Genomic DNA, 25,688 nt, shown 5'->3' with positions numbered 1-25,688 from the left:
TGTTTTTCATACTCTTAGAAAATTGGTGTCATGCTAGTGAAAATAATTCAGAATTATACAAACTAGAATGACACACAGAACAAACACACAACAAAGCCCAGGGTATTCACCTGGAAGTTGTAAAAACTGGTTTCTGGCCTCTACAGCTACTGCAGCTCTTTCTGTACTTTATCTAATGAGTGTTTTGCACATGACAGTGCTGAGCTGACCAACCAGCTTACCTGATGATGTGGTTTATCACTATTGGGTCTGGTGGCAGCAGTAGGTTAGTGAGTCTCTGAGGAATTTCAGAAAACTTTAGCCGTGGACAGTCAAAGATCTGGAACACAATAAACAACAAAAGTTGTTTGTCCAAAGCCTATCTTGCACTTAAATGAGAAAGTAAGAAACCTGCAGCTCACAAAGAACTGAGGCAATTACGGAAGATGATTTTGAAACCTGCAATTCAGGTTCCTTGAACAGGTTAAATTTTTGGTCACTTCTGTCCCTGTACTTTTTTCTGGGTTTACAGATTATCCATCAGGTCATGACAATTTCAGGTGTCTCAATTTTGGTTTAGCTGCTGGAGGGAACTGGACACTTTACTGGGATATGAGGATCAACTGTATCAATGACTAGAGAGAAGCAGATACTCCCTCTCTCTTATTGAGGGTTTACAGCAGCATATTGTAAAGAAAATGATTGTATTTTTTTACCAGAGAAAACCCAAAACCAGTTTGCCTTTTTCCTCCCAAGGAATGTTTTCTGCAATATTTTGTGCTACAGAAAAATACAAGAAAACATTTCTGGATTTTAAAACTATTTGCAATTTGTGGGTTTTTTAGGATTGCAGAAAATGAAATCAATGTGATATTATTTATTTTTAACCAAAGCCTGAACAGCCCCTTGAGAGGGATCCACCCCTTTCCAAATAATGGTTTATGGTTACTTTCTCTTTGCTATGGTCTTGAAGCTAAATAGAATCATGGACTCCTAGAATATTCTAGGTGGAAAGGGACTCACAAGTGTCACTGAGTTCAACTCCTGGCTCTGTACAGGACAACTCTGAAAATCGCACAATGAATTTCTGCTGAATTCAGGGGGGAAATATAAATATTCTGGAATGGGTTAAAAGCTGTAGAGTTTGGAAATTTTCTGTGGACAACTGAAGTGCATTGCCATGAATATAGAAACAACACTCTTTACACCTGGAGCTGTCAGAAATATAATTATTACAGCCTTTGTTTCCTACTGTGATTTTTAATGCTCTGAACAGACAAACACATTTTTCTCCAAAGATACTCCATTTAAACTGACCTTAAAAAATACAAACCCGAACTTTCCCTATATTAACATTTGCCTTAAAATGTGCCCTCATGTGGAGGCAGTTTGTAAAAATGCTATTGGCATTTGGGCATAGGCCCAAAAAGGCCTATGCAAATGCCTCTTAGGGAAACTATTTTCACCTGACAGAAGAGATACACTACTCATAGTATTGTATCTATAAACAGAAACAACCTTTGCAGCTCCAGAGACAAAGGATGCCGGCAGGGCTGAAAATAAGACTCTCTGGTTCTAGAACAGACATACAAAGTCAGATGCTCTGGTTTCTCAGATAGGGTATCTTTTGAAATTCACAGTTTTCTCAAGTGACTTTGGCAGCAGAAATACCTAGGAGCCAGCTCCAGGAGCAATTTGCAAGGTTCTATTGCTTTTGAAATACCTTTGAACCTTTTTTCTTGCATTTGCTTGTAACACAGTGGATTTCAAATCTGCCTGCTGATATAAACATTGTTTTTGAACAGAAAAGGATCTGTCTTCATTGGCTCTAAAACCTGTGTCATTAATTGCCCACATCCAGAATTCAGCCAGCTAGTTTCTGAAGAACAAGGAAGCAACAAAACCTACTGAGTCTGCAGCTCACTCCTTATTTGGGTTCTGAAATCTGGCACTTGACAGAGAGGACTGTGGAATTCCCACTCAAATTCTCTCCACACCTGGCTCCATCCCATCTGCTGTCACCACTGGCTCAACACTCATGTCAAACTCCTAACATGGATGCATGTCAGAGTAACAAGAACTTTAAGAAGGGAAAATGGATCAAGGACACACATTAATTAGTGAGAGGAGGATGGGAGGCTGGAAACTTGGGGGTGGGTGGAATTTTCCTAAAGCTTCTCACATTCCTGCCTAACTGGAGCTGGTGGTCTAAACTAAGTTAAGTTCTGAAAGCCTCTCTGGCTACAGTGATCCTGGTGGGTCAGCTAACTCATTCAGTTATAATTTTTTAGTCTGTACTGTCTTGTGCTCTTAGACATAACCACAACACAGCTGTGCAGGATGCAGAAAAGCTGGCATACCAAATGAGATCAGTATGTCAAGGGGAATGCCAGAGGCACCCGTGCATTAGGGTTGTTAGCAGATGTACTGCTCCCCTGAGTGATACACACACTTCCAGCCAGGACAACGCTTTTCTTTCAGGAATTACATGGCTAGAACTATAGAATCTACAAAATATTATCAGACTGGAAGGCAAATTCCTTTGCCTTCCATATCTCAACCTGAGAGTATTAGTGAAAAAACCAAAAAACTTCATCATAAAATACTTCATTTATTGTAAGGGGATTCAGATTCCTAAGTAGTAGCATCAGTTTTGAAAGCAAGATCAGCTAATTAGGACAGAGACCTAAGGAAAACAAAAATACTCAAAACAATCCCACTTATGATTTAAATCTGTGCAAGCACTGAATTCTTATGAAACTATTCTAGATTAGCCAGCTCTTGCAGGGTGTGAGATTCAGTCTTCCCTAAAAGCAATCAGCTACTTCCCAACTCTCTCACTTGATTCATCTTCTTACTGTGAGAGGATAATTGTCACGTATCATAGCATTCCTGCAGAGTTCTAAGACAAAGGAGACCCAAGAGCAAATAAGTCTCTAATGAGATGCACAAGAAAATAGCTTCAACAAGTTCTTATTCTAACAAAGTTCTAAACTGAAAGTTAAATAAATAAAATTGATACGGCCCTCCTGCTTACTAAAACTAAGATATGTACATATCTTATTTTGGCCCTTGGCAGTGGCCAAAAGTGGATACTAAAGGAAAAATCTAAGAACAGGAGAAATATATATTGGTTCTTCCCAAAAAAACTCTCCCAACTTCCTCAGCTTTGCATTTAAAACAGCCCAAGATTTTTCATCCATTGGTTTGTCACTTTTGGAGTCTATATACACTTTTATCATTTGTGAGGTTCTATTTCAAGGAGTTTTGAAGCTTAAATATGCTGGAGTCCTTTTGTTTGTTTTCAATTTGTCACCCGCCAGTTTTAGTTGATGGACTGTAATTATTGACCAAAATAGAAAAAATTACTCCTTTTTTACCTTTTTCTTTCTGCCCATGATTTTTCAAATGTTTTTCGCCTCCCCTTTCCCATTTCCTCTTTGGGCTGGCAGAAACAAAACTCAGTCTAAATTGGCTATAGATAAATAAAGAATGGAAATCAAATAATCTAACCAAGAGAAGAAACAGAATTGTCATTTTGCCAAAATTCTTATATTATTTTAATATGGAGTTTTCACTATTTGTGAAAAAGACTGCTGCAATTCTCAAAAAACCAAAACCCAAACAAACAAGGGAGTAATTACATAATCCTGATCACTTTGGTTCTATATTCCTAAAAATACCCATGAATCTCACAATTATTTTAGTGCATTTTGTATTTTCAAATGTGCAAAGGTGTCTTTAAGTTTACTTCAAGCATTGGCTACTTTGAACTGTTGTAGGGCAAATTTATAACAGAAAATAAAAACTTGAAAACCAGGACACAAGTTTCATCACAACATTTACCTTCACTGCTTGCTACATTTTCATTCATTCTAATTGGCAGTACTTTCCTTACACAGAAGTATGTCACAAACTCTACTTTCAATTACTTTCACAGTAAGTCATGTGAGCCTGAACAACAAAGCCAGGTAAGACAGTGATAGTTCAGTTAACATTACTTTTGAAAAAACACTTGATAGTCATATTTACAGAAAGAGTGGAGATGCTTTTACATGGCCTTCTTGGTTAATTCTAGAGGTCACTGTGAAAGACAAAAAGTCTTTACATGCTATTTTCAAAACATCATGCAGATCATTAAGGATATTTCATTATCTGAAGAAGATTTAAATAAAAACAGCTTTTCTAATTACATCTTCCATGTCTTCTTCCTTCCTAAACAGGGAAAAAGAAAGAAAACAGGTCTACATATGATTTGACAATCAGAATCAGCAGGTTATGTTTCTTAGCATAAAATGATACAACGGAGGAAAAAGCCCATCAAATCAGTACAGAAGTCCTTCTTCCTGGAAAGGCCACCACTTCTGTGGGAGTGCTGAATGACCAGATGTAGGAGGTTTTGACAACACTGCCACATGGAGAAGGTGTTAATGATATTTGTTGTAGTGGCTGCCAAAAGCCATTCGGTACTGAGGATACCGTAAATCATTAAGGGAAAATAAAAATCAGTCATTTTCATTCATCCCAAATTTGTGGCTGGATGTTACATTTTGCTTCTAAAGAGCTACTAAGGCCAAAAAAGAGTTACCTGCTGGAAGTACTTGTCACAGTTAATGTACTCCTTATCGTGAGAGTCTTGCAGCTTGTTTGTTTTGATGTACTGCCAGAGAGCCTGGATGATGGCTGAGCGTGTCTGTGTGTGGATCCCCAGCAGACGGGCCAACCGTGGGTCCAGCTTAAACTGGGGAGGCTGGAACAGAAAGCCAAGGAGGTGGCAATACAGAGGAAAGCAGACAAATACACAAGTATGAAGTTTCAGTTTTAACTATCGGGGGACCTCTGTTTCTTAGGAGAAGCATCCCATTCAGTGGCAGAGATTGCAAAAATACAAATCTGTATTTTTGCGTCCCACCATTGGTGCTCTGGAAGTGGGACATTGTACCTGTGCTTTGCACAGAGACAACCTACAGCACATGCTCCCAACAATAAAAACTTGCACAAAGACTCAGGGAGAATTTTCCCTTTCAACACTGATACAAAATTTGACTTTTGGGAATGAGAGAAGAAAAAGAACAGCCCTTCCTCTGAAGTACTGGAAGTTAACCACAGAGAGAGAGAAGGAAGGCAGGATGACACTTCCACAGTTGCTAGTAACTGCTGTCTCACATCAACACACTGTCTGGGAAATCTGTTTATTCAGGCATGTTCCCACCATTCTGGTGCACACCAAAACACTTACCCAACCACAACCAGTCAATGGATTTTATTTCTTTTCCTGATATCAGTAATACAATTCAACTTCCCTGCTCTTCATCTCTTGCAGCATAAATTCCTTGGATAATCTGGAATTTGATGCTTCTTCAAGTGTGTACTCACTCAGGTTTAGTATTCACCACATTATTAAGTAAGGATTACTCTGATGGGTGGCAAGTCACCCAAAGCTATCTTTATAACAAATCAAGACTTAAGGATAAAAGAACATTTATTTTAAAGCATAAATTTATAATAATGGTGAGCATAACAAACATCATTATACTGTCTTAATAGTAAAAATACTTGCTGCTTGTATCAGTATTTCAGTTAGCCCATGTGCTCCCTAAAAAGTAATAAAATTTTCTCTCTGTTAACATAAAATGAAGTGTCTATATCCTGAATAGATGCTATTTGCCTGGAGGCAAAAGACAATGGCAGAGAACAATTTCTTAAAGTTGCACCATCAAAATGCATCTGAGCCTTAACTGTCACTGAAAAGGGGGATCCCATCTACTCGCAGCAGTGCATTCTTAACAGTTTCCTTAAGACAGCAACATTTCTTCTCGGGATGGTTTCAGTCAGATTAGTGATCTTCACAACTGCAGCGTCCATCGTTCGTGCAAAGGTAAGGCTGCCACAGCTATACAGCCACTTCAGGTACCACTAGCAAAAGCTTCTCCTCTGAATTTTTTTTAAAGAAACATACGTGTAACTTGTGTGCAACTTATCTGACTAGTCTCTAAGAAGCTAGAGGAGAAATGGGTATTTTTTCTGCAGGTGGGCAATAAAAATGCTAATTATCATAATGCCAAGACCAATATTTTGCTAGACTATATTAGAAATTCACTTGATTTGTCCCCTTTAAATTTTAAATAATCTGTCGGTTTGGTATCATTCTAACTTCAAGGGACCATGTGACACTGCAAGTCCAAGTATATTGGGTTTTGAGGTGTGTGACAAGATGAATTTGCTCGGTTGCACTCGGTCCCATTGGCTGGATTTTCCAGGATAAAAGCAGTGCACTGACCTGGTAGTCCAACATGAGGAGTAATGTGCATCGCACACTGACATCCCCAGGTCTCTTCACCTGGAAGCCGTCCGTTTCCTGGGTCGTGGGAGTTCTGTGCCACTAACAAAGGGAAAAGGAAAACTGTTGGCCTTTTTTTCACTGGTGTCCATCGAGGTACATCTTGCACAGCACACCATGCCAGAATCAGACAAATACAAACTTTCTGAAGATCTGGCAATCTAAAAAAGAAACCCGACAACGAGAAAACCAAACCACAACACTCCCCCCCACCTACATGCCCCCAGTAATTTCAATTCAGTTTTAGTGCAGAATCTTCTCTGCTGTTAACATACTTTACTTGTTAGGAGAAATGTGCACAATATTTTCATCTTTTCATACATTCTGTTCTAAGATGTACTGATACATATCAGTATATATGCATATATATATATATACACACACACTATATATATATTCTCTTAAGAAGAATGGAATTTTGAAAACTTTGGAAATATCTTCAGTGAGGTAATGAATACAAGGTTTCTTAAACAAGGGAGGCAATAGGCACCAGGTGTTTATATGTGCCAGTGGTTTGTATGCAAAGGGTGCACAGCCTTCTCACCTCCACAAGATGATTGTCAGGTCCATAAAGATCTTTGTCCAGTTCAATAACCAAACTCTTAAAAAAAGATGAAAACTTCCGTTTCTGTTTGCTGAGCTGTACAAGCAGAAGAACCAGACATGTGTAAGGCTGCATTTATTAGCTTGTGTCCTAGACTTTCTTCTTAGTCTCCCTGTCTTGCACATTAAATCCCATATAAACTGAAAGTGTGATCAATTTAATTGAGTTCTCCCTCTGACAAACACAGGGTAAGATGCAAAAATCTCAAGAGTACACACAAGGAACAGTGCACACTTTAGGGAAGATCTCCTTGACTCTTTATATTATTGAAAAGGACTGGCTTGTAAGGTGAATATGACATCCATGAGGAAAGTCCAGAGAACGGCAATAAAAAATATCTCAGGACTGGAGCACCTCTCCTGTGAGGACAGGCTGAGAGAGCTGGGGTTGTTTAGCCCAGAGAAACACAGGTTCTAGGGAGTATTTAAAAGGGAACTTGTAAGAAAGATCAAGGGAGACTTTTTACCAAGATCTGTAGTGACAGGGTGAGGGGCAAAGGTTTTAATGAAAGACGGTAGGTTTGGACTGGTCTTAAGAAAGACATTTTTTACTCAGAGGGTGGTGAGGCCCTGGCACAGGCTGCTGTGGCTGCCCTATCCCTGAAAATGTTCCAGGCCAGGCTGGATGGGGCTTTGAGCAACACCGGCTAGTGGAAGGTGTCCCTTTGGGATGGAATGAGATGGTCTTGAAGATCCCTTCCAACCCAAACTATTCTATGATCCTAAGTCCTCTGTATACCTTCCTCTTAACAGCCTGGGATTTTTTGATGAATGATTATTTCTTGGTCTGATTTATCGGATTACAGTAAATTCTGCATAACTGGTCATACACTAAGCAAAACTATTTCAATTTTTTTATTTTCATTTAATTACCACTATTTGTTGTTTACTGCACAGCTCATAATGTCTGTATTAAAAACTAGAAGGTCTATCATTACCTAATCTGACTCTCCACAGAATACAGGCCACAAGATTCCAATTTATTTATTTGTATTTAATGCAGACAGTATTTTATTTTAAAATGCTGGTAATTGAAAAGCTATGTTGTTCTAATAAAGAATCTTTTTCTTTATTTAAAAATATGCTCCAATTTCTAAACTGAATTTATCTAACTTCAATTCACAGATGTTGCACTTTGTCACCACTTCCTCCTCCAGGCAAGACTCTGATTCATGTACAGTTACCTCCAGACAGATTGAAAGCCTTTACCTCTCCATGCATAAATGTTCTCCATCTGTTTAGCCTATAAATACTTAGTTGTGAAGTCTATTCAAATAGGTGATGCCTTTATTAGGAAAGTCCAGCCTTCCCCAACGACAATGAAATCCACCACTGAGGTTTCTGAGGACTTCATAATGGTAAAATGTTTCTTCCATCCTTGCTGTAACCATTCATACATCATGTTGTACCCCCTAAGAATATGAAGTACTCCCTTCTCCTTCTTATCCTGCTCTTTACAAGATGCAATGCCCACTGTAGGCTAGAATTCTCACACCTGTTGTAATCTGAACCCTGCCATCTCTTTAAAGGGATTAATCTCAGCCCTCTTCTCTCCATTTCCTCCTACCTGTCCTGTCCTATCTGCCTCGTTTTCTGCTGCATTCTCCAGCATTCCCCTTAGGGCCTTATCCCTCACTTGGGCTGGGCACACTGCCTTCCCAGCAGCAACAGGCCAACACTGCCATTCAGACATGTCTTGTCTCAGCTATCCTGTCTCAGCTGATGTCCCCAGCAAAACCTACCACCCCAAAGGACAATCCTTAGATTCCTGCCAGCCCCAGTGAAGCAGAGATAACTCATACATCATCCAGGAGCTTCCCCTCCACGCGCAGCTCCCACGAAGCAATGCTGCCATCTGAGTCATCAGCGTCTGATTTTGCAGGATTAAATGTGTTGGAAATGTAAAGTCTCAGTTTCCGCTTTTGCTGTTATGCACATAGACAAGGGAAAAGTACATATCCAGTTTAAGTTCAGGATCTGATGATCACAGGAAAGATGATAATTACAAATTTAACAGGGAATCTCCATGTTTTGTACAGTTGCACTAGTTGTATTAGAATTTAAGATTCTGTTGCTAGTATGAAAATACATTGAAGAGCTGAATCTGAAAATTCCTTTCAAAAACTCTTGGCTATACAAACATGCTGATATTCACTGTAAATGGAGGAAGACAAGGGGTTGCCAAGCCTGAGAAGTGATACATCCTGTACTTGTGATCAGATATTTGAGAAATCATCGTGAGAAAAGCATGATATTATGTCCTTTCTGGCTTCAACCTAGCTGGATTGCTAAAATTCACCTGCAACTCTATTGCAACCCAAATGTCTCTCACAGTTGTATCTGTTCAGATTTGTAAATGGCAGTCACAAATACAGCTCATGCTGCAAACTACCTGCTGGGCACATCTCTGCCCATCTGCATTCCACCATGATACAGCATCTGGTACTAACCCTCTGGCAGACACACCTGAACACACTGACACACACATGCCTTACCCTCCTCTTCACCCCAGCTGCCTCCACCCTCAGCAAACATGCTGCAGCTCCAGCTTGCTGGAGACCCGAGTTGGAGGAAGGCACCCTGCTTCATCCCCAACCCAGGTGCTCAAGTCTGCCAGATATAAAATCATGCCTATTCATTGTCATTTTTACAGACCACCTGAAAGTTCCCCAGTCACTGCAGTGGCTCATGGCTATGTCACTTCTCAGCACCATTCCTTTCATGCACCATGTGGAAAACCCAGCTATTAAGTCTGATGCATGGATTCCAGGAAAGATTATTACCAAAAATTACTTTGGGATCCTAAATCTTCAATACCTATGTGTAACAATGACAAAAACACTACAGTTGTCAAGTTAATGCTGACAAAACATGTAAGAAAGGAGTAATTTTGTAAAGCTTTCACACACACATAGGAGAGAAGGAAGCTACATACAGCAGATTATACAGCATAATCTGGCATAGAGCAATGGGGAAGACAGAGATGTATGGCAAAAGAAGAACAGGAAAATTACTACATTTTGCCAGATCTGGAGAAGACAGTGACAGAGAGGTTTGACAGAAATGGAGTGTCAGCAGTATGCTCTGACAGGGAACAGGATTTTCCAAAGTGCCATCAGTGGAGAAAATGACAGGTTTACACAGGTATGAACAGGCAGACAGGCAGAAAAATGTTCCTGTAAACCCATGTTTTCTCCATCCTTTCCCACAGGGTTTCTGTTGTCAAAGTGCTCTTTCAAAATGCAATTATTTTAATGACCTCAAATCTCTATTTGGTGTGGTGGACTTGTGAAGGATTTCATATTTCTAAATTCAAAACTCTTCAAATTACCCTGCACATTTTATGAACCATTACTAAATTTTATCCCCACCTGGATTACTTGCAGAACTGTACCTACATACACAAGCAGGCTTTTACTTAATAGACATCTAGTGTCACCAGAACCACTGGCTCCTTGTAAGAGCTACCTGGAAATGGTTCTGCTCCCAGACATCTTTTCTTCCAGGTCCAAGAACTAGACAATGGCACTTGAACTTTCCCTACATACCCTTATCACCAACAGTGGTAATGCATAGTTCATGGAGCAGAATTTAAAGAAAATAAATTTAGAAATCATTAGCAAAATTTCAAAACCATGGCTCTCCAGCCAGGAACAGTTACTTTGGCTCCTCAAGCTCCTTCTCCCCTACCATGACTTTTCTCCTGGCAGCTGATTCAAACTACCATTGAGCCTGTGAAGCAAGACTCTTGGCAGAGACCCAAGAGTATAGTCTGAATCCTACCTGAAGGGATCCACCCAGTAACAACTCCAGCATGCACAGCTATACTGCTGTAATAAGGATGTCCAGTCTTGGAAGACACCAGCTCAGAGATGAGATATAGCCAAAACTGAGTTCAAGAAAGAAAGACACCAATATGGTGCTGCACAGGGTTTTAGAGTACAGGCCATAAGGTCTCTTCTTCTGCTGACACACACCAAAAACCACTGCATTTGGTTCACTCTCAGTATCCCTGTGCTCCACAATAATGTTAAGTTCATATCCAGAAGGCTCTCATAATGACATATTCTTCCGTCTCCAGTTGAGCAACTCCATCTCATCCAGGCAGGAAATGATAAAATTTATGAGCAACTTGATTGCTTTGCAGCTTAAATAAAGCAGTGGCAAGAAGCCACTGCCCTTCAATAAATTCTGCAAATTTATTAGCCACGCACTTTATCATACAAACCTAAAACCTGTTCTCCTCTCTGTATGGCCGTTTCTCAGAGAACAGAGAAGCAAGCAACCAAAGGATTCTCAGTAGCTGGGAGCAAAAACTAAAGAGAAGACTTAGAGCTCTAGGGCAAAAAAAAAAGGATCACACTTCATCTCTTCAGATACACCAGACCTTTACCACCCAAAAAGGCAAAGATAAGCAGGGGAAACTTCACAGAGACCTGATTAACATTGTGAATCAAATAATCCCTTGTCCAAAAATCAGTAAATGCTTGATCTCCTTGCTCTCTAAAAGTAAGATACAGATCTTTAACTCATCTTCAGAAAAAGGAACTTTAAATAGCAGTCATATTAAAATAAAAAGTCTTCTCTTAAACCCATTGCATTTCACTTACAATTTCTCCTTGAGAAAACAAAAAGGAAAAAAGTAATCATATATAACAGATGAGTGGTCATGTCAGCAGTGAACTCCTCCAAAGGTCCCAGCCCAACTGCTGGGAGAGCTCATGTGAAATCAAACAGATCTGAATGGAAGGATGACAGGAATGGTGGAGCAGCAAACCTACAGTTTGCTCTCTCTCCAAGTTCTCTTATGTCATCTTCACACAAATCTATACAGCTTTAAGTTCAAGTACATGGGTGAAATGCTGGAAATCTGTCAAATCCTTCAGAGAACTTCCCCTGGTTTACAGTGCTACCTTTTTTCTTTTCAGTTTCCATTAGTATTGAATCCCTAACAAGGCAAATCAGGAAGTATCTGATGATCTCATGATCTGTGTGATCCCCCAGACAAATCTCCATCAGCTGCTGAAGTTATTTTTCTTCAATGAACTCTCAGGCTGGACACAAAACCTCCACGACACTTCCAGGGGAGTTGTGCTTGTGATTTCAAACAAATGAACAAACAAACAAAGTTATTAGCAGATAGTCTATTGCTGACTGACTCAAGAAAATCTGACTGCCAACCTTATAAATACTATTGTGTTAAAAGTTCTCTAAATATATCTTAAGGGTGAATTTCTATGAACCTCAACATAGCATAAAAAACGCAAGCAGAGAGCATAGAAAATATTAAAATCTGTGTTTCTGCCTTTGCATATAGAGTAACTGCTTCCTGATCTCACAGAAAAAAAAAAAAAACCCCAAACTTTTTAGGAAGCAAAATGAACAGGGGTAGGATGGAAACTAAAAATCAGGAGACAGAAAAAACAATGACCACTGTCTGATCATTATAGAAGACCCAAATTAAACCAAGAGTGTCCATATCAGACCTGGAATATAGAGGCATCTCACTCAGAGCAGCAGCAAGAGATGTCAAAATTTGTAGAGGAAACAAAATTACTTAGGTAACTCCTGAAAAAAAAAATGGACAGGAACTTAAAATGGCCAACCCAAAGCAGAAAAAACAGCAGTGACTTGGTGGACTACACAAATATCATGAATAATAAAAGCAATGAGAGAATATTTACTGACTCCAAAATTGCACCGACACACAAAAAACACTTGTAGATGGTTCTATAAAAGCTTAAACAGCAACAACAAAACTTGGAAAAAAAAAAAGGAGCAAATGCTACAGAGGAATAAAATGAAAATTAGTATGCACAATAGTCTACAAAATCAGCTGTAGCAGAAACTTATACTTGTAGCAGTATGAAACTTATTTCATAGTTGTATATTGTACTTTCTCAGGAGAGAATGAGGAGTTTATAGAGATATGTAAAGAGAAGCCAGGTGCACTGAAAACTTCCTTATCTACAGTGATTGAGAGGAATGAATATTTACCTGAGAAAAGAGAACATAAAAGAACATGAAAGACATATTTAAAACATTGACCGATTAAAGGAGATTAGGTGTTTGCATTTTCCTTGTCTCATGCAGAACACATAAAATTATGCCACAAGACAAGTGTGTCAGAAAAAAAACCAAACCACTTTCAGGCAACAATCCCCTACTGATTCCTCAATCATCTTAAAATTTTAAAGTGGGGAAAAAAAATCTCAATTCACGAAACTAGGGAGAGAGCCACTATGATGGTATTCTGATGCTACTACTTGTCTTTCACCTAAAAATGGAGAACCTGGAAGCAGATCATTTCGTTTGGAAACTGCAACTACACACATATCTGATAAACTGAATGTCTCACACCAGCTCACTGCAAAAGAGTGACGGTCCCTGGATGACAGTCTCTGGTTTGGGTGAGACAAAAGTACTGTCTGTGGTGTCAGGACTTGGAGAAGAAGCTTTGCTCATGACATGGGTCACATCCCTCTTTCAGTCAGGAGACCCTGGTTCAAACTTTGGGATGAAAATCATCTCAGTCTTAAAAGTATGTTTATGGCCACAACTGTCTATCTCAGGCTTACACAATTGAGAGAAATAAGCATTTTTAGAGAGAATAAGCATTTTTAGAGCATTATTTATCTATATTCTTTCAAACATCCACTTCTGTATGAGAAGAATTGTGCCCTGAACACCATTGCCTACACCAATTTAATGTCTCAACTATGAAGGGAGCTGAGAGTGACTAGCTCTCATTTATATATGTATATTTATATATGTATAAATGAATAAAATGGCTATGTCTTTACTTTTCCAAATAAATCCCACTCCCAAAGTCCAGCATGGCCTCAGAGCTGCATAGATTTTCAGTAATTCATTCTTTAATGACATCTACTAGTCTGTTGAGTGTACGGTTTCTCTTTCCTTCAGGCCATGGAGTTTGCTATATCTCTCAAACAGCCCTGATTGCCTAAGTACCTCCTAAAAGTTTTCTGGAATTCTGACCATGTGGGTCTTCCATGAAGTCAGTACGAGGATTCTTGCTAATGCTGCTCTGCAGACAAGGAATTCTGAGACTCTCATGACAGATGCAATCCAAGAATGCACGATTGGCTGAAGAAGAGACTACACCAGCAGTGCCCAACTAGCAGAAAACTGCCAAGGCAGGATCTAAACTGGAAAAGTTGGCAGCTGAAGGGGGCTGTGACAGTAGTCAAAGGACCTGACAGGTGGGGAAGGGCATTTTTCCCTTCAACAGCTGCACAAACCCCAGGTCTCCTCACTTCTTAAGCCATCCCACAGCTGTCACCTGGTTCAAGACTGCAACTGTCCTCAGGAGATCCAAGTAGGATCAACAAGCCAAACATATTTTATGCACTGTCCTCATGAAAAAAATTCCTTAAACCACTTCTCCCTAAAATTTCCCCAGAATAGTCTTCAGACAGAAAAAACCCCAGCCTGAGAAACACTAGACCATAAACCTGTGGTTCCCTATGACTGATTCTAGCTACAGCTCAATCACTGTAACAAACACTGTAACTGCAAGTAGAGCTGATTACTCTGAGAAATCCTGCATATTCCCTATATAAATTCACATACCTCAGACAAATTCATATTTCTCCTCAGATTACAATCCCAGTTTGAGAATCACTGTTTTAAGGCAAGTATTTCAAAATTACAAGAGCTTTGATAAGAGATGGAAATGTAGAAATAACTTCTATTGATGTTACCAATTCCACAACTACAATAAAATGGAAATATTTAACACTAAGAAAAACCCAAGTTTATCTAGGTTTAGTCCTATTTTGACAGGTCTGATAGGACTACCTATACATGAATTTGAAAAAACATCTGTTTGATCATTCTCTAGATGTTAACTGAGTAAGTGATACTGAAAATGTGTTTGCTGAGCCCTAGATGGAAACAGAATTTTCTGTCTACAATTTCTCTGGAGTGTTGTGCCTCCTATACTCTTCCCTATCCCTATCCCAGTCACCGAATATCTCCATTGCACAGCTTACAGCTAATGCACCTGTTAATTCCCTCATTAAAGAGTTTGCCACAGAATAAATAACTTCCTGCTGATGTATGAATTCAAGTCAAAGTCTTCAATCACCTTTAAATATGGCCAGTTTCCTAGGTAATTTAGAAGAATGGCCTTCTACACATATCAAGAAGGTAAGAGAAATTATTTCTTCTGAGAGTACAAACTACTATGTACAACACTTTTTAAGAATGAATTCATTAATTCAGTTTCCTATCTATTTAGGTATTAATGGAACTTAATTGTTTCTTTTTTGTTTGTTTGTTTCACATATATGAACTGGAAAAACACCAAGAGGTAAAAGCCTTCCACATTTTATCAGATACCTGTACAGTGACAAAGACAATAGAATATTCATCTTTGTTGAGCTGACTCCCTTCACCATGGTACAGACAAGAATGATAGCTTTACGTCACAGCAGACATACAGCTACAAAGCCCTTCATTCTGTGGGATTAGAGAAATAGAGTATGATCTACCCAATACAGTCATAAGAACTTAAATGAGACATGAAAAGAAATTCTTCACAATGAGGAACTGTAACAGACTGCAGACTGCCTGACGAGGCTGTGAAACCTCCATCCTTACAGATTTTCAAAATTCAACAAGGCCTTGACAACCCTGTTTTAAGCAGAAGTTTGAAGTAGATAACTTCCAGTTTCCTCCTGTCTACATTCTTCCATGATTCCAATGAATAGACTCAGAAAAGTTATGGAAATTGACCATTTCAGTGGGATATTAGGAAGTGCTGGACTTGATCTAATAGAAACTGCAGAAAATGTCGTCTATTCTTTTCTTACATAAATAAACATTTCTGTAAGTAATTCTTCCCATTATATGTTCTGTTATTCCACAAGTTCCACTTTTGAATTTGAATTGGAAATGTAATACGTAACTTCAGAACACCTGTCTCTTATTTTCTCATTTTTTATCATCTTAATACAATTAAGTTCCCAAACCAGTGTTTATCTATCCTTTATTTGGCCCTAGGCTATTATTCCCCTTATTAAAGACTTTCAGAAGCTAGAGCTGGTAATAGCCACAGAATTTTCTCTACCACTTTTCTGTGCATGTTGATTCCCAGCTGTTTGCTCTTAGAAGCTTTGTCTGGCCCATTCCAAAGCATTTCTGCTAATGGGACTTTTACTGGAAAGATATTTCCACCACTTACAACAAGAATTATTTTCCTCCCCTGACACAATCTACAAATTTTTCACAACGTACCTTCATTGGCCTCTTCAGTGCTTCCTGAATATCCACGCGCTTCCGCATAATGGTCTGGTCTAGTTTGCGCTCAAAGGCCAAGAGATCCATGTAGGCCTGGGACTCAGGAACCAGCTCCCGGATCTGAGAAGGAAGCAAGGAATATCCAAGCACTGGAAGCACGTACCTGCCATGTTCCAGAACAGCAATACTGACATTCCCAGCCCTTGGACAGATGTGCCCAGAGAAGTTCTCCCTCCAACAGCAGTTCCCAGGCAGCGGGGCAGACCCCAGTGCCACAGAACAAGCACAGACTGACCCGTGGGAGCAGAACTGAGCCTAATGCATTCTGCAAGACCCCGCCTGAATCCGCAAGGCCTGAACCATGGCTGTTTTCTTCGAGTGAGGCTTAGCTACCAGCAGCCAGGGAGCCACTACTCTCGGCAATCCAAAGTTCAGTGAATTTGTCCTGTTCAAAACTAGAAAAGTGCTGCATCTCTCCAGACTAAAAGAGAGGGGGTGTTCATGTTGACATTTCAACAACAAGTGTTACCTATTGTAAGTAAAAACTTCCACTTAGGATGCCAGCCTTTGTCATCACATCTTCCTGGCTGAGGTGAAAGTGACCTTCATGTCAAAGTTTCAACGTGATCAGCTATCAGGTGCCAACTTCTCATCCTGCCAACTTTTATTGGTATTTTAATACATTAGTTAACTACATTAGCTCTATTGACAAACCCCCTTTTTATTTTCTCTTTTACGAGGAACTTAGCAGAGGAGGGAATATGAAGTAGGTTGGAAGAAAGACCTAATGAACTGAGCTTAGAAATGGGTAAGTATACCCATAAATTAAAATGTTGGTTCTTAATCTGGAATAACTCATGCCAGTAAAACCATTAAAAAAAGGTACTGTAAGTAATTAAAAAAGATCTGCTGGACAACCTTTTCTATTTCTACAATATTCACTCTAGTTTTCACTTATTAACTAAAATATTTAACTGTTATAATGTTTCCATAGGGATTAAAAGTGAGTTGATATTCCTGTTTTGCTTTGGAATCAGAATTAGTTGCAGTTAAAATGACAATTTATATCTGGCGTAAGGCACAAAGACCTGTGTGAGACACCATGCATGCACCTGTGTTCTGCAAGGACATGAGAACTACTGCACGAGGTCATGCCAGCAGTATCCGCAAGTCATGCCTTTCAGTATCTGCAATAGCCCAAGGCAGAGCATTCCAGAACATCAACAGGCAATGTGGGAGGAAGAACCTCCTTCTGCTCATTTGGAACCTGCCACAATTGAGTTTCATTTGATGCCATTTCCCTGCACTGCAGCAGTGGGCAGGCATTCCCTAGGCACCTTTGACACATATTTCACAGGTTTTTGTCATCCCTTTCTTAATAATTTTCTCTTCCAGCCTGACTATGAACAATTAGACTGATTATCAAATAAATGTCTCTTTCAACCTACTCTGTTTTGAGATGGTAGAATACCTGCTCTACTTACAGCAAGACTGATACTCTGGAAAAGCAGAAACCACAGAGCAAAAACTCTGTTCAGCTTTAGCTGAACCATTATATTTTTAACTGCTTATATGCTTTCTCAAAATGTTAGTATCAGCAGAATAATAAAAGAAACACAAGCACGAAGAGCAAGCATTATCCTGGATACATCAAGAATTGACAACTTGCAGAGTAAGGGGCAGCAAGGCAGTGAGCGCAAATCTTTGGACACAACAAAACACCCCAATGTTTTTTACTGTTCTGCACATATTAAAAGATTCCTCAATGCCTTGCCTGAAGAAATTAATCACGGTGTGCTGCAGTCAATTAAAAATTCTGGACTGAGAAAGTAGTTTCTTTAATGCCAAGTTCCATCAGAGTCAGTTCATAAAGCCCCAGGGCACATGGTGAAGTAGGGAGAGGCCTACAGAGTCCTTAAGATACAGCCTATACAACACAGGTGATACAACCTTTCCAGCTGGTACTAGACTGGGGATCTAACAAAATTTCTAGGAAGTTTGTAAAAACAGCAGAAACCTTCAATAAACATTGTTATTCCGCACTTTTACATCTTTTATCACCTGCAAGTGTTCATTCCTATAACCAAACTGGATGTTAAATATTATAAGATGCTAAAAAGCACAAACACTTTAAAATCATCCAAAGACAAAACTGCATCTAATTCCTTGAACTATGAATGGCTGCAGGCTGGAAGAGCATTTGATAGAAGAATTGTACTTGCTGTGTTTGTCTTCTCTATGGTCACAGCAAAGATGGGATTTTGGGCTAGATCAAAGGCTCACTCAGGCCAGTTTTGGCAGCTCTCACAGTCTTTTGCTTTCTCACCCTACTAATGGAATAATCTTTTGCAGGCATGATAGTCCTTATATGATAAGGATCTGTGCAGCCTGCCTTATTCCTTGCATGGTTTGCCCTAACTGAAAAACTCATAGTCCCGTGTAGGTCTACACTCTTCTACTAAAGTTCTAACTATAAATACGAAAAGAGTATTTCAATACTTAAATACTGCATTCTGGCCTTTATATAGTTGAAGAAACTCTAGAAAGCACCTAGCAGAAGCAGCATCCTGTCAGCCAAGGTTTTGAAGCATATATAGTTATACTTAGAATTCCATGAATGAATGAAAGAGATTACTATTAACATTAGTGAGACAGTGTCTTTCTTGAGGCTGGAGTTGTTTATCTATCTATTATGAAAATTCAAATGTTTCAAACTTTTAAAGATTAGTAAAAAGTAATTATTACTAAATTGTGCATTTTTATTCTAGATTTCCACAAGTGTTTTTTTATCAATGGTGACCAAAAAATGGCCAACTTGTGAGTGGGGGCAGCGAGGACAGTGTGTAAGGAACGGCATGATGGGAGAGTCTCACAGTTTCCTTGTAGAAGCAGCACAGTGTGGGGGCCGCACCACACCTGCCTGTAAACAGATGTGCATGGCATGCGAGACAGAATCAGAAACCAAGGAACAGTTGCAACACTACAAATTTTGGAATATGAGCAACATCTTTAGATAGCTTCTATGGCTGTCACAGTACGACAGCTTGGAGGGCAATGTCAGCAGTCAGCAGGCTGGGGAAAGCAATGAGGAAGCCTTCTGCAAGATGAGCAGCAGAAGGAAAGCTAAGGGAAAACTCAGGTCTGGGTCTGGCTCTGCCACTCGTGTCAAAAGCCACAGAGAAGGCTCCACGTTGTCTTTGGCTCCATTGCTCCTGGCTGAGTCCTGTCCTCAGGCCTCCCAGGGTCCTGAGCCCAAGTCAGTGAGGGCAGCAGGGCTGGACAGAGGGACCCTGATGGGCTGCAGAAACACAATGGCACCTCAGCACAGTAAAGTTCAGCACGGGAAAAGCTCTGCTCCTGGCATAGAATGACATCGTGCAGGGGGACAGGTTGGCAGGAGAGGACTCGGGGGCCCTGATGGACAGACAACAAGTGCAGGAGGAGTCTGTGGGGTAGGGCAGCCACGGCAAAGGTCAGCTGCAAAAGGGGCTGTATTAGCGCAGGTGCTGCCACAAGCCAGCAAAGAGGCTCCTCCTTGCTACGCCACTGGTGAAACTGGATCTGGACTGGTGGGCACAGGACCACAAAGATGTGACACTCTGGAGCGAGGCCCACAGAGGCACATAGGATGCTGGGGGCTGCAGCAGAGACCTGCCAAGAGAAGCTGCTAGAGCTTCTCCAGCCTGGAGAACAAAAGGGAAAAGGAGATTCCCTGGGAGCATGTGACAAACGGACTGCTGAAGCACAGACAGGACCAGCCTCCCCTTGGAGCTGCGTGACATTAGGGTGAGTGAGAGGCAACAGAAACTCACTGCAGCATGGGCAATTCACTCCCTATAAGGAATTGGTTTGTAAAAATACCTCTGACAAAACAAACAAAACACATGAAACAGTATGGACATGGTCCTGAGCAAGCTGATGTAATTCAAACCTGTTTTGTACAACACCTGGCCTGTAAAATTTTCACAGGTCCTATTGTTGTGCATCTCCAAGGTCCAAATAAAAAATCTAATACATAAAATTTGATCTATTTCAGGCAGGAACAACTGGAGCTGCATTCTTGACTGCCTAACCAGGACAAACAAAACAGTTTCAGCAATCTTGATAAAAAAAAAAAATAAAAAAAAAAAAAAATCACTAATCAATAGAGATTTGTCAGCTTCTTTAGAATTAGGCTACCCTAGAATTTCCATCTTTGAGAGAGGTAACAAAATCCAAGACCTTACTCCCCCAAGCCTGACAAGCTCAATTTGATCCTTAGCCATTTTTTTACTACCCATGGCAGATGGACATCACCCACACAATTCACAGGTATTGCTGAGAACTAGAATTTTTATATCTTAAGTGGCAGTAAGTCTGACTTGGCAGCTACTGGACAGTTTCCCTGCTATGAAACTTTACTCAATAGCTTACTGACGAAAGTGTCTCTACTGCTGAGGCTTCTACGGTGGTCAAAGAAAGATAGCTAATGGCTGACACTCCTTATAAATCCTAACTGTGCCACCCTGCAACCCCAAAGAGACAATGGCTTGAGGAGGATTTCTGACTACCACAAGGCCAGTAACACAGTCCAGTAAAATGGCAAAAGCAATCCATATTCTTGGTCCTTCTCTTAGGAGCTGGCAAGCCACTGCTGTCTCAGAGTCTTCCTTCAGGCTGAGCAAGGCTGGCTTTCTTAGTCTTTCCTCATGTGCTGATCCAGTCATTCAGTCAACCTGACAATCATCCACTGACCTCAGTCCAGTTTGACAATGTTTTTCTTGAATTCAGAATCCCAAAACTGGACACAGAGCTCTAGCACTGAGCTAACGAGTACTGAGCAAAGAAAGGTAATCGAGTCACTCAATCTGTTGGCTGTGCTCCTGGCCACAGAGTTGTGGATGCTGTTAGTCATCTTTGCTGACAAGGCATACCCCCTGCTCACACTCAGCTCACTGTCCACCAGTGCTGCTTCCCAGCCAGGCAGTCTTTCTCTTCCCCAAGGAAGAACATTTTACTTAGTTGACTTTCATAAAGTTTGTGTTGGTTCATTCCTCCAGCGTGTCCACAAGCATATCAACTGGTTTCCCCACCCAGTGATTGGTCTCATCTGTGTATTTTATAAGCAAGCACTGCACTGCCTCCTCCAGTGGCAGATATGCTGGACTAAACAGCTGCTATGACACATCCCTGCAGTACTCTGATGTCAGGCTCTTCATAGCAATCATTCTCAGCTTCACCATCCAACCAAGTGTGGCTGTCAGCCCATTTAGACCAAAATGTCCCCATCTGAATACAAGATGTATGACAGAGTGGCCTTGAAAGGACATTGGCCAGTCCCCTCAGCTCCCTCAGATGCAGCCTGTTGGGTATCATGGAGTCATATGAGTCAAGTTTCTCAACTAAATCCTGACCCTATCCCCATCCACCATCGTCTGTTCCTCTTGGATGTGTTCACTGATCACAGGCCATGGGAAGCGTCATTAGTGCAGACTGAACAAAGAAGGCTTTGAGTGCTTCAGACTTAATGTCTCTGTCATCACTGGGTCACCCAGCCCACTCAGCATGGGGCACACATTTTCCTTGGTCAGTCATTATTACTAGCACAATAGTAGAAGCTTTTCTTGTCCTTGACGACCCTTGAAGATCTCAACTACAGATGAGCTTTGACTTTGTTGATACCATTCCTTGTGTGCCCAGGCAATGTTTCTAAACTCCTCCTTTGCAGCCTCTCCCTTCTGTAGCTTCACTTCTTGTACATTGCCCTTTGATGTTGGGACCACCACTGTGAGTACCCTATTCTGGACTCCTCATAAATCTCCTCATTTTCCTGCATTTAAAACAGGCTGCTCTTAAAGGTCCTTAAAGACCACCCAGCTTCCCTGAGCCACTTTGCCCTTCAGAGGTCCTTCTCAAGGAACCACCCCCTACCAGTTCTCTGGATAAGCCAAATTCTGCTTGTCTGAAGTCCAGGGCTTGTACTTGACTGCTCTCCTTCCTCATTCCCTGCAAGATCTTGAATTTCTGTATTTCACAGTTGTTACATCCAAGGCTACTGCTGATTATCACACTTCTAACCTCTTCCTTCTTACAAGTGAATGGGAGATTCAGGTGTTCCTCACCTCTGGTTGGCTCAGATGGAGAAAGAGGTAGACAACAGCCATGCAGTGACCAAACCACAGTAGGACAGCTATTATGGCATGGGATCTGTGCAGAGAATTCCACATGGTGGTCAGTGAACAGCAGCAGCAAAAATTGGCTAAATATCTGTGTAAAGGAAAATGAAGTAGAGAAGATGAAAAGGGGAGGGACAGGTGTACAAAAACCTGTCAGCACAGCTGGACAAAAAGTCCTCAGGAATTTGGGTCTGAGTGAGAACAGCAGCTAAGAGATAAGCATGCCACTGAAGGAGGGCAGTTTGCCGTTTCAAAGTTGCACTCTGCTCAGCAAATTAAGCAAGAAAAAGCAGAGACAGGCACAGCTTTGGAGCCAGAATGGTTTTCAGCTGAGATTCTTGAATCAGAATGGCTAGGCAAGGAAGCCAAAGAAAGAGAATGGTGGATCACATTCACAGCTCCCTGGGAAAAAATGTTATGACTCAATACTGAAAGAAAATAAGACTGACCAGAAATAATGAGGAGCCAAGGCCTGGAGAGAGAGGAACAATCTGAGGTGCTGTCCCCATAGACAGTTTGTGGTCTGAGGTTGAAATTGAGGCACAACTGCTAAACTTGGGTCACAAGGGCAAATTCAGTTCCAGAGATTTAGATCCCTGGCTATGAATGAAGATGCCCGTGAACTTCTCCAAAACTGAATGAGGGTTTCAGCAACAGTCAAGTGTGAACAAGGGAAAGATCCATAAGTGAGGAAAATAGGGCAGGATAGAGCCTACTGGACAGAACTGGAGTTAATGTAAAATACACTATAAAAAATACTAAGCCTTGTTATGCCAGAGTATGTCAATGTGAGTGTAACCAAGTCCTCCTGTTTATTAAAACTGCATTTTAGACAAAAGATATGCAGTCAATACAATCAATGTGCATTGACATACAGTAATAAAGGGAACTGCTCCTTAAGACTGAAAAATAGGAGTTGGAACAAGACCTGGCATAGGAAAAAAGTGTTCTTGTACAAAAAGGACAACTATGCTAAGAAAACTAAGTAATGATAAATTTGGGTGTCACTGTCGTTGCAAGGCAGAGGATAGTAGAGAGAACGTAAGGAAGCTCAGAACTGTATAATGGCGATGGGGTGCAATACAGCATTACAGTGCACAGGATCATACCTCAGAGTCTAAATCCTGCTCTAACATGGGAATTCATTAGTTGCATATGACAGAAAGCAGAAATACTAGAAATACTAGTGGTCACAGAATGACCAGAGGCTATATCAATGTGGAAAAGCCATTTAAAAAAACAAAACAAAACAAAAAAGCACAGGAATCCCAATTCACAGTGCTATTTCCAATAGAGCTAAAAATGCAGGAGCAGTATTAGAGCACTGGTGATACTGGCAATCTGTAATACTATGTATAGTTCTGGTTTCTTGAAAGGCAGATTTAAAAAGGTTTGAAAGACATTAATTTAACCTGGAACAGATAAAACAAATGACTAAGAGGATTTCAAGACGGGAGCCTCTCTAACTTGGCAAACTAAAAGCACTTCCCTTGCTGAGCCTAGCAAAATAAAAAAAAACCCAAGCTGCCAGATCAAAAGTATGTCTCAAGTAAGGAACCTAGTCTTGAAGTGGCAGCTGTGTCATGGTTTCCATGACAGAGGGAACCAGATTTGAAGCGCCAGGATGTCCCATGGAGTTCTTCAATCCAATCTTCCTACGTGCAATACTGCCGAGTTGAACTTTTCATACAATTATATTCCTGCAAAATAAATCCTTCTCAAACAGTTGACTTGGAGCGGCTCAGTGATCCTACCCAGCCAGCACTATGATCCAGGACTATGGCACAGGCTTGACCAGAGAGCCTGGAAATCCAACGAGAGGTTACCTGTGCCAACTGCCTGAATCATTATCATAGTGAGGAATACTAACAACCCACCTCCTTTCCCACTACTACATAAGATCATTTTCAAGAGTCAACTGTATTTTGTATCTTCCATTCTCCAAACTTCAAAACATAGGCAAGCGTCTGCAAAAAGTCTGTGGGTAACAGATGCTGACTGGCTGGAAAACACTCCAAAGGTAGTTCCAGAAAGCTGGAAGTTTTACCCTGTGTTTCACACACATTCCACAGCCACCAGTGCAAATCCCCCACTTGACAGAATAATGATGTGTACAGCATTTCTTCATCCCACAGATGGTGTAAGGGATTTCTGACACACTAACTGTAGCCTAACAGAGTGCTTTAACTGAGACAGAGGTCACATCACTGATACCAGCACTGCAGCTGCACTGATAAAAACCCCACTGCAGAAGAGACCTCTAAAAAATGCCTTATTACTCCATCAGTTAAAGCAATTGGCTGGCAGCAACAAAGATCCTGAAAAGCAAGCATATTTGGTGACAGCATGGTTCTGAAAGCATCCGTAGAGATTTTTGACACACCTATATAAGGCTCTACCTATTAAAGAATTATCATGGACTTTGTAAACAAAGTCAGTGGTCTTCTGCTGGCAAAAATGTTTGATTACCTCTTACACCTTTTAATCTTATAAAGGCAACAAGCAAAATAAAAACCAAAAATAAAAACACTCCCACAACCAACCAACCAACCCAAAACCAAAACCAAAATCATCTTGAAATGGACATATATTTCCAGCAACAACCTCACTATACAGGATGTATCACTGTCTGTGAAAACAGTTTGTGTGGGACAGATAAAACTGACAGTACAAAGAAACTTAGCATTCATTATAAAAAAAGTACAGACCACCAGCAGAGCAGGAATGAGGCTTCAGCACAATTACCAGGGAGGCTGCAAGTAGATCAAAGGTCTGGGTTTAATAGTAGCTTTCAAGACAGCAACATGAGAGATCTAATGGCTTACATATGAGAGGCTCTGCTTTCAGAAAGTGGCAGGAATAACAAGAGAAGAAGTAATAGTGTAACATCAGGAATACCAAGGTGGGCTCACCTCTTTGGATAACTGGTAGTAGGCACCTGTGAAATGCCACAGAAATTACTTTGGAGCCTGCCAGCAAGTTTGGGCTCCTAATCGCGATGGAGCTTGCAAACTTGCTTGAAAAAAAAGCCGACTTGCTGGAGCTTGAAAAGCATATGGAGGAAAAGGATACACCTGTCCAGGGGATTCTGAGCCCAGAAAAACTACCAGCAGTCAAAGCAATGGAGACTAGGATGTGACAAGGGTGTGTGTTTTGAAGCCTTTAGGGACCAAGCAGGTTCTTGGGAACTGTACTGAAGAGGGTAAAGGAAAGGAAAAGTATGGGAATAATGAGAGAGGACAGCAGAGAGAAATCCCAATGTTTAGAAAGGAAGCAGAAGACATAAGCATTGAGGATCAAATATAGGCAGACACCCAAAGCTAGACATATCCCCCAGGGATACGAAA

At 40.7% G+C, this 25,688-nt stretch overlaps 1 protein-coding gene across 13 annotated transcripts in view; it reads right to left on the bottom strand.

The window, feature by feature from the left end:
- Nucleotides 1-25,688, bottom strand: part of SMARCD3 (SWI/SNF related BAF chromatin remodeling complex subunit D3) — an 81,801-nt gene that overhangs the window by 16,277 nt on the left and 39,836 nt on the right. For 6 of the 13 annotated variants that reach the window (XR_015280331.1, XR_015280330.1, XM_086867786.1 and 3 more), the window contains 5 exons: nt 16,184-16,306; nt 6,864-6,959; nt 6,260-6,361; nt 4,568-4,729; nt 222-319 (listed from right to left, as the gene is read on the bottom strand). Coding sequence is in view for 9 of the 13 variants with exons in the window: in XM_086867786.1 (XP_086723912.1) it covers nt 222-319; nt 4,568-4,729; nt 6,260-6,361; nt 6,864-6,959; nt 16,184-16,306 (581 nt within the window). In the remaining 4 variants the exon portion in view is untranslated. Of the gene's footprint in view, nt 1-221; nt 320-4,567; nt 4,730-6,259; nt 6,362-6,863; nt 6,960-8,724; nt 8,848-16,183; nt 16,307-25,688 lie in introns of all 13 variants that reach the window. The other 7 variants (XR_015280326.1, XR_015280323.1, XM_086867711.1 and 4 more) reach the window with 2 other exon arrangements.

Source organism: Cyanistes caeruleus, chromosome 1, assembly GCF_971803275.1.
Source record: "Cyanistes caeruleus chromosome 1, bCyaCae1.hap1.1, whole genome shotgun sequence".
Taxonomy (NCBI): domain Eukaryota; kingdom Metazoa; phylum Chordata; class Aves; order Passeriformes; family Paridae; genus Cyanistes; species Cyanistes caeruleus.
The sequence above is the reverse complement of the archived record's forward strand: the minus strand, read 5'-3'. Positions and strand labels throughout refer to the sequence as shown.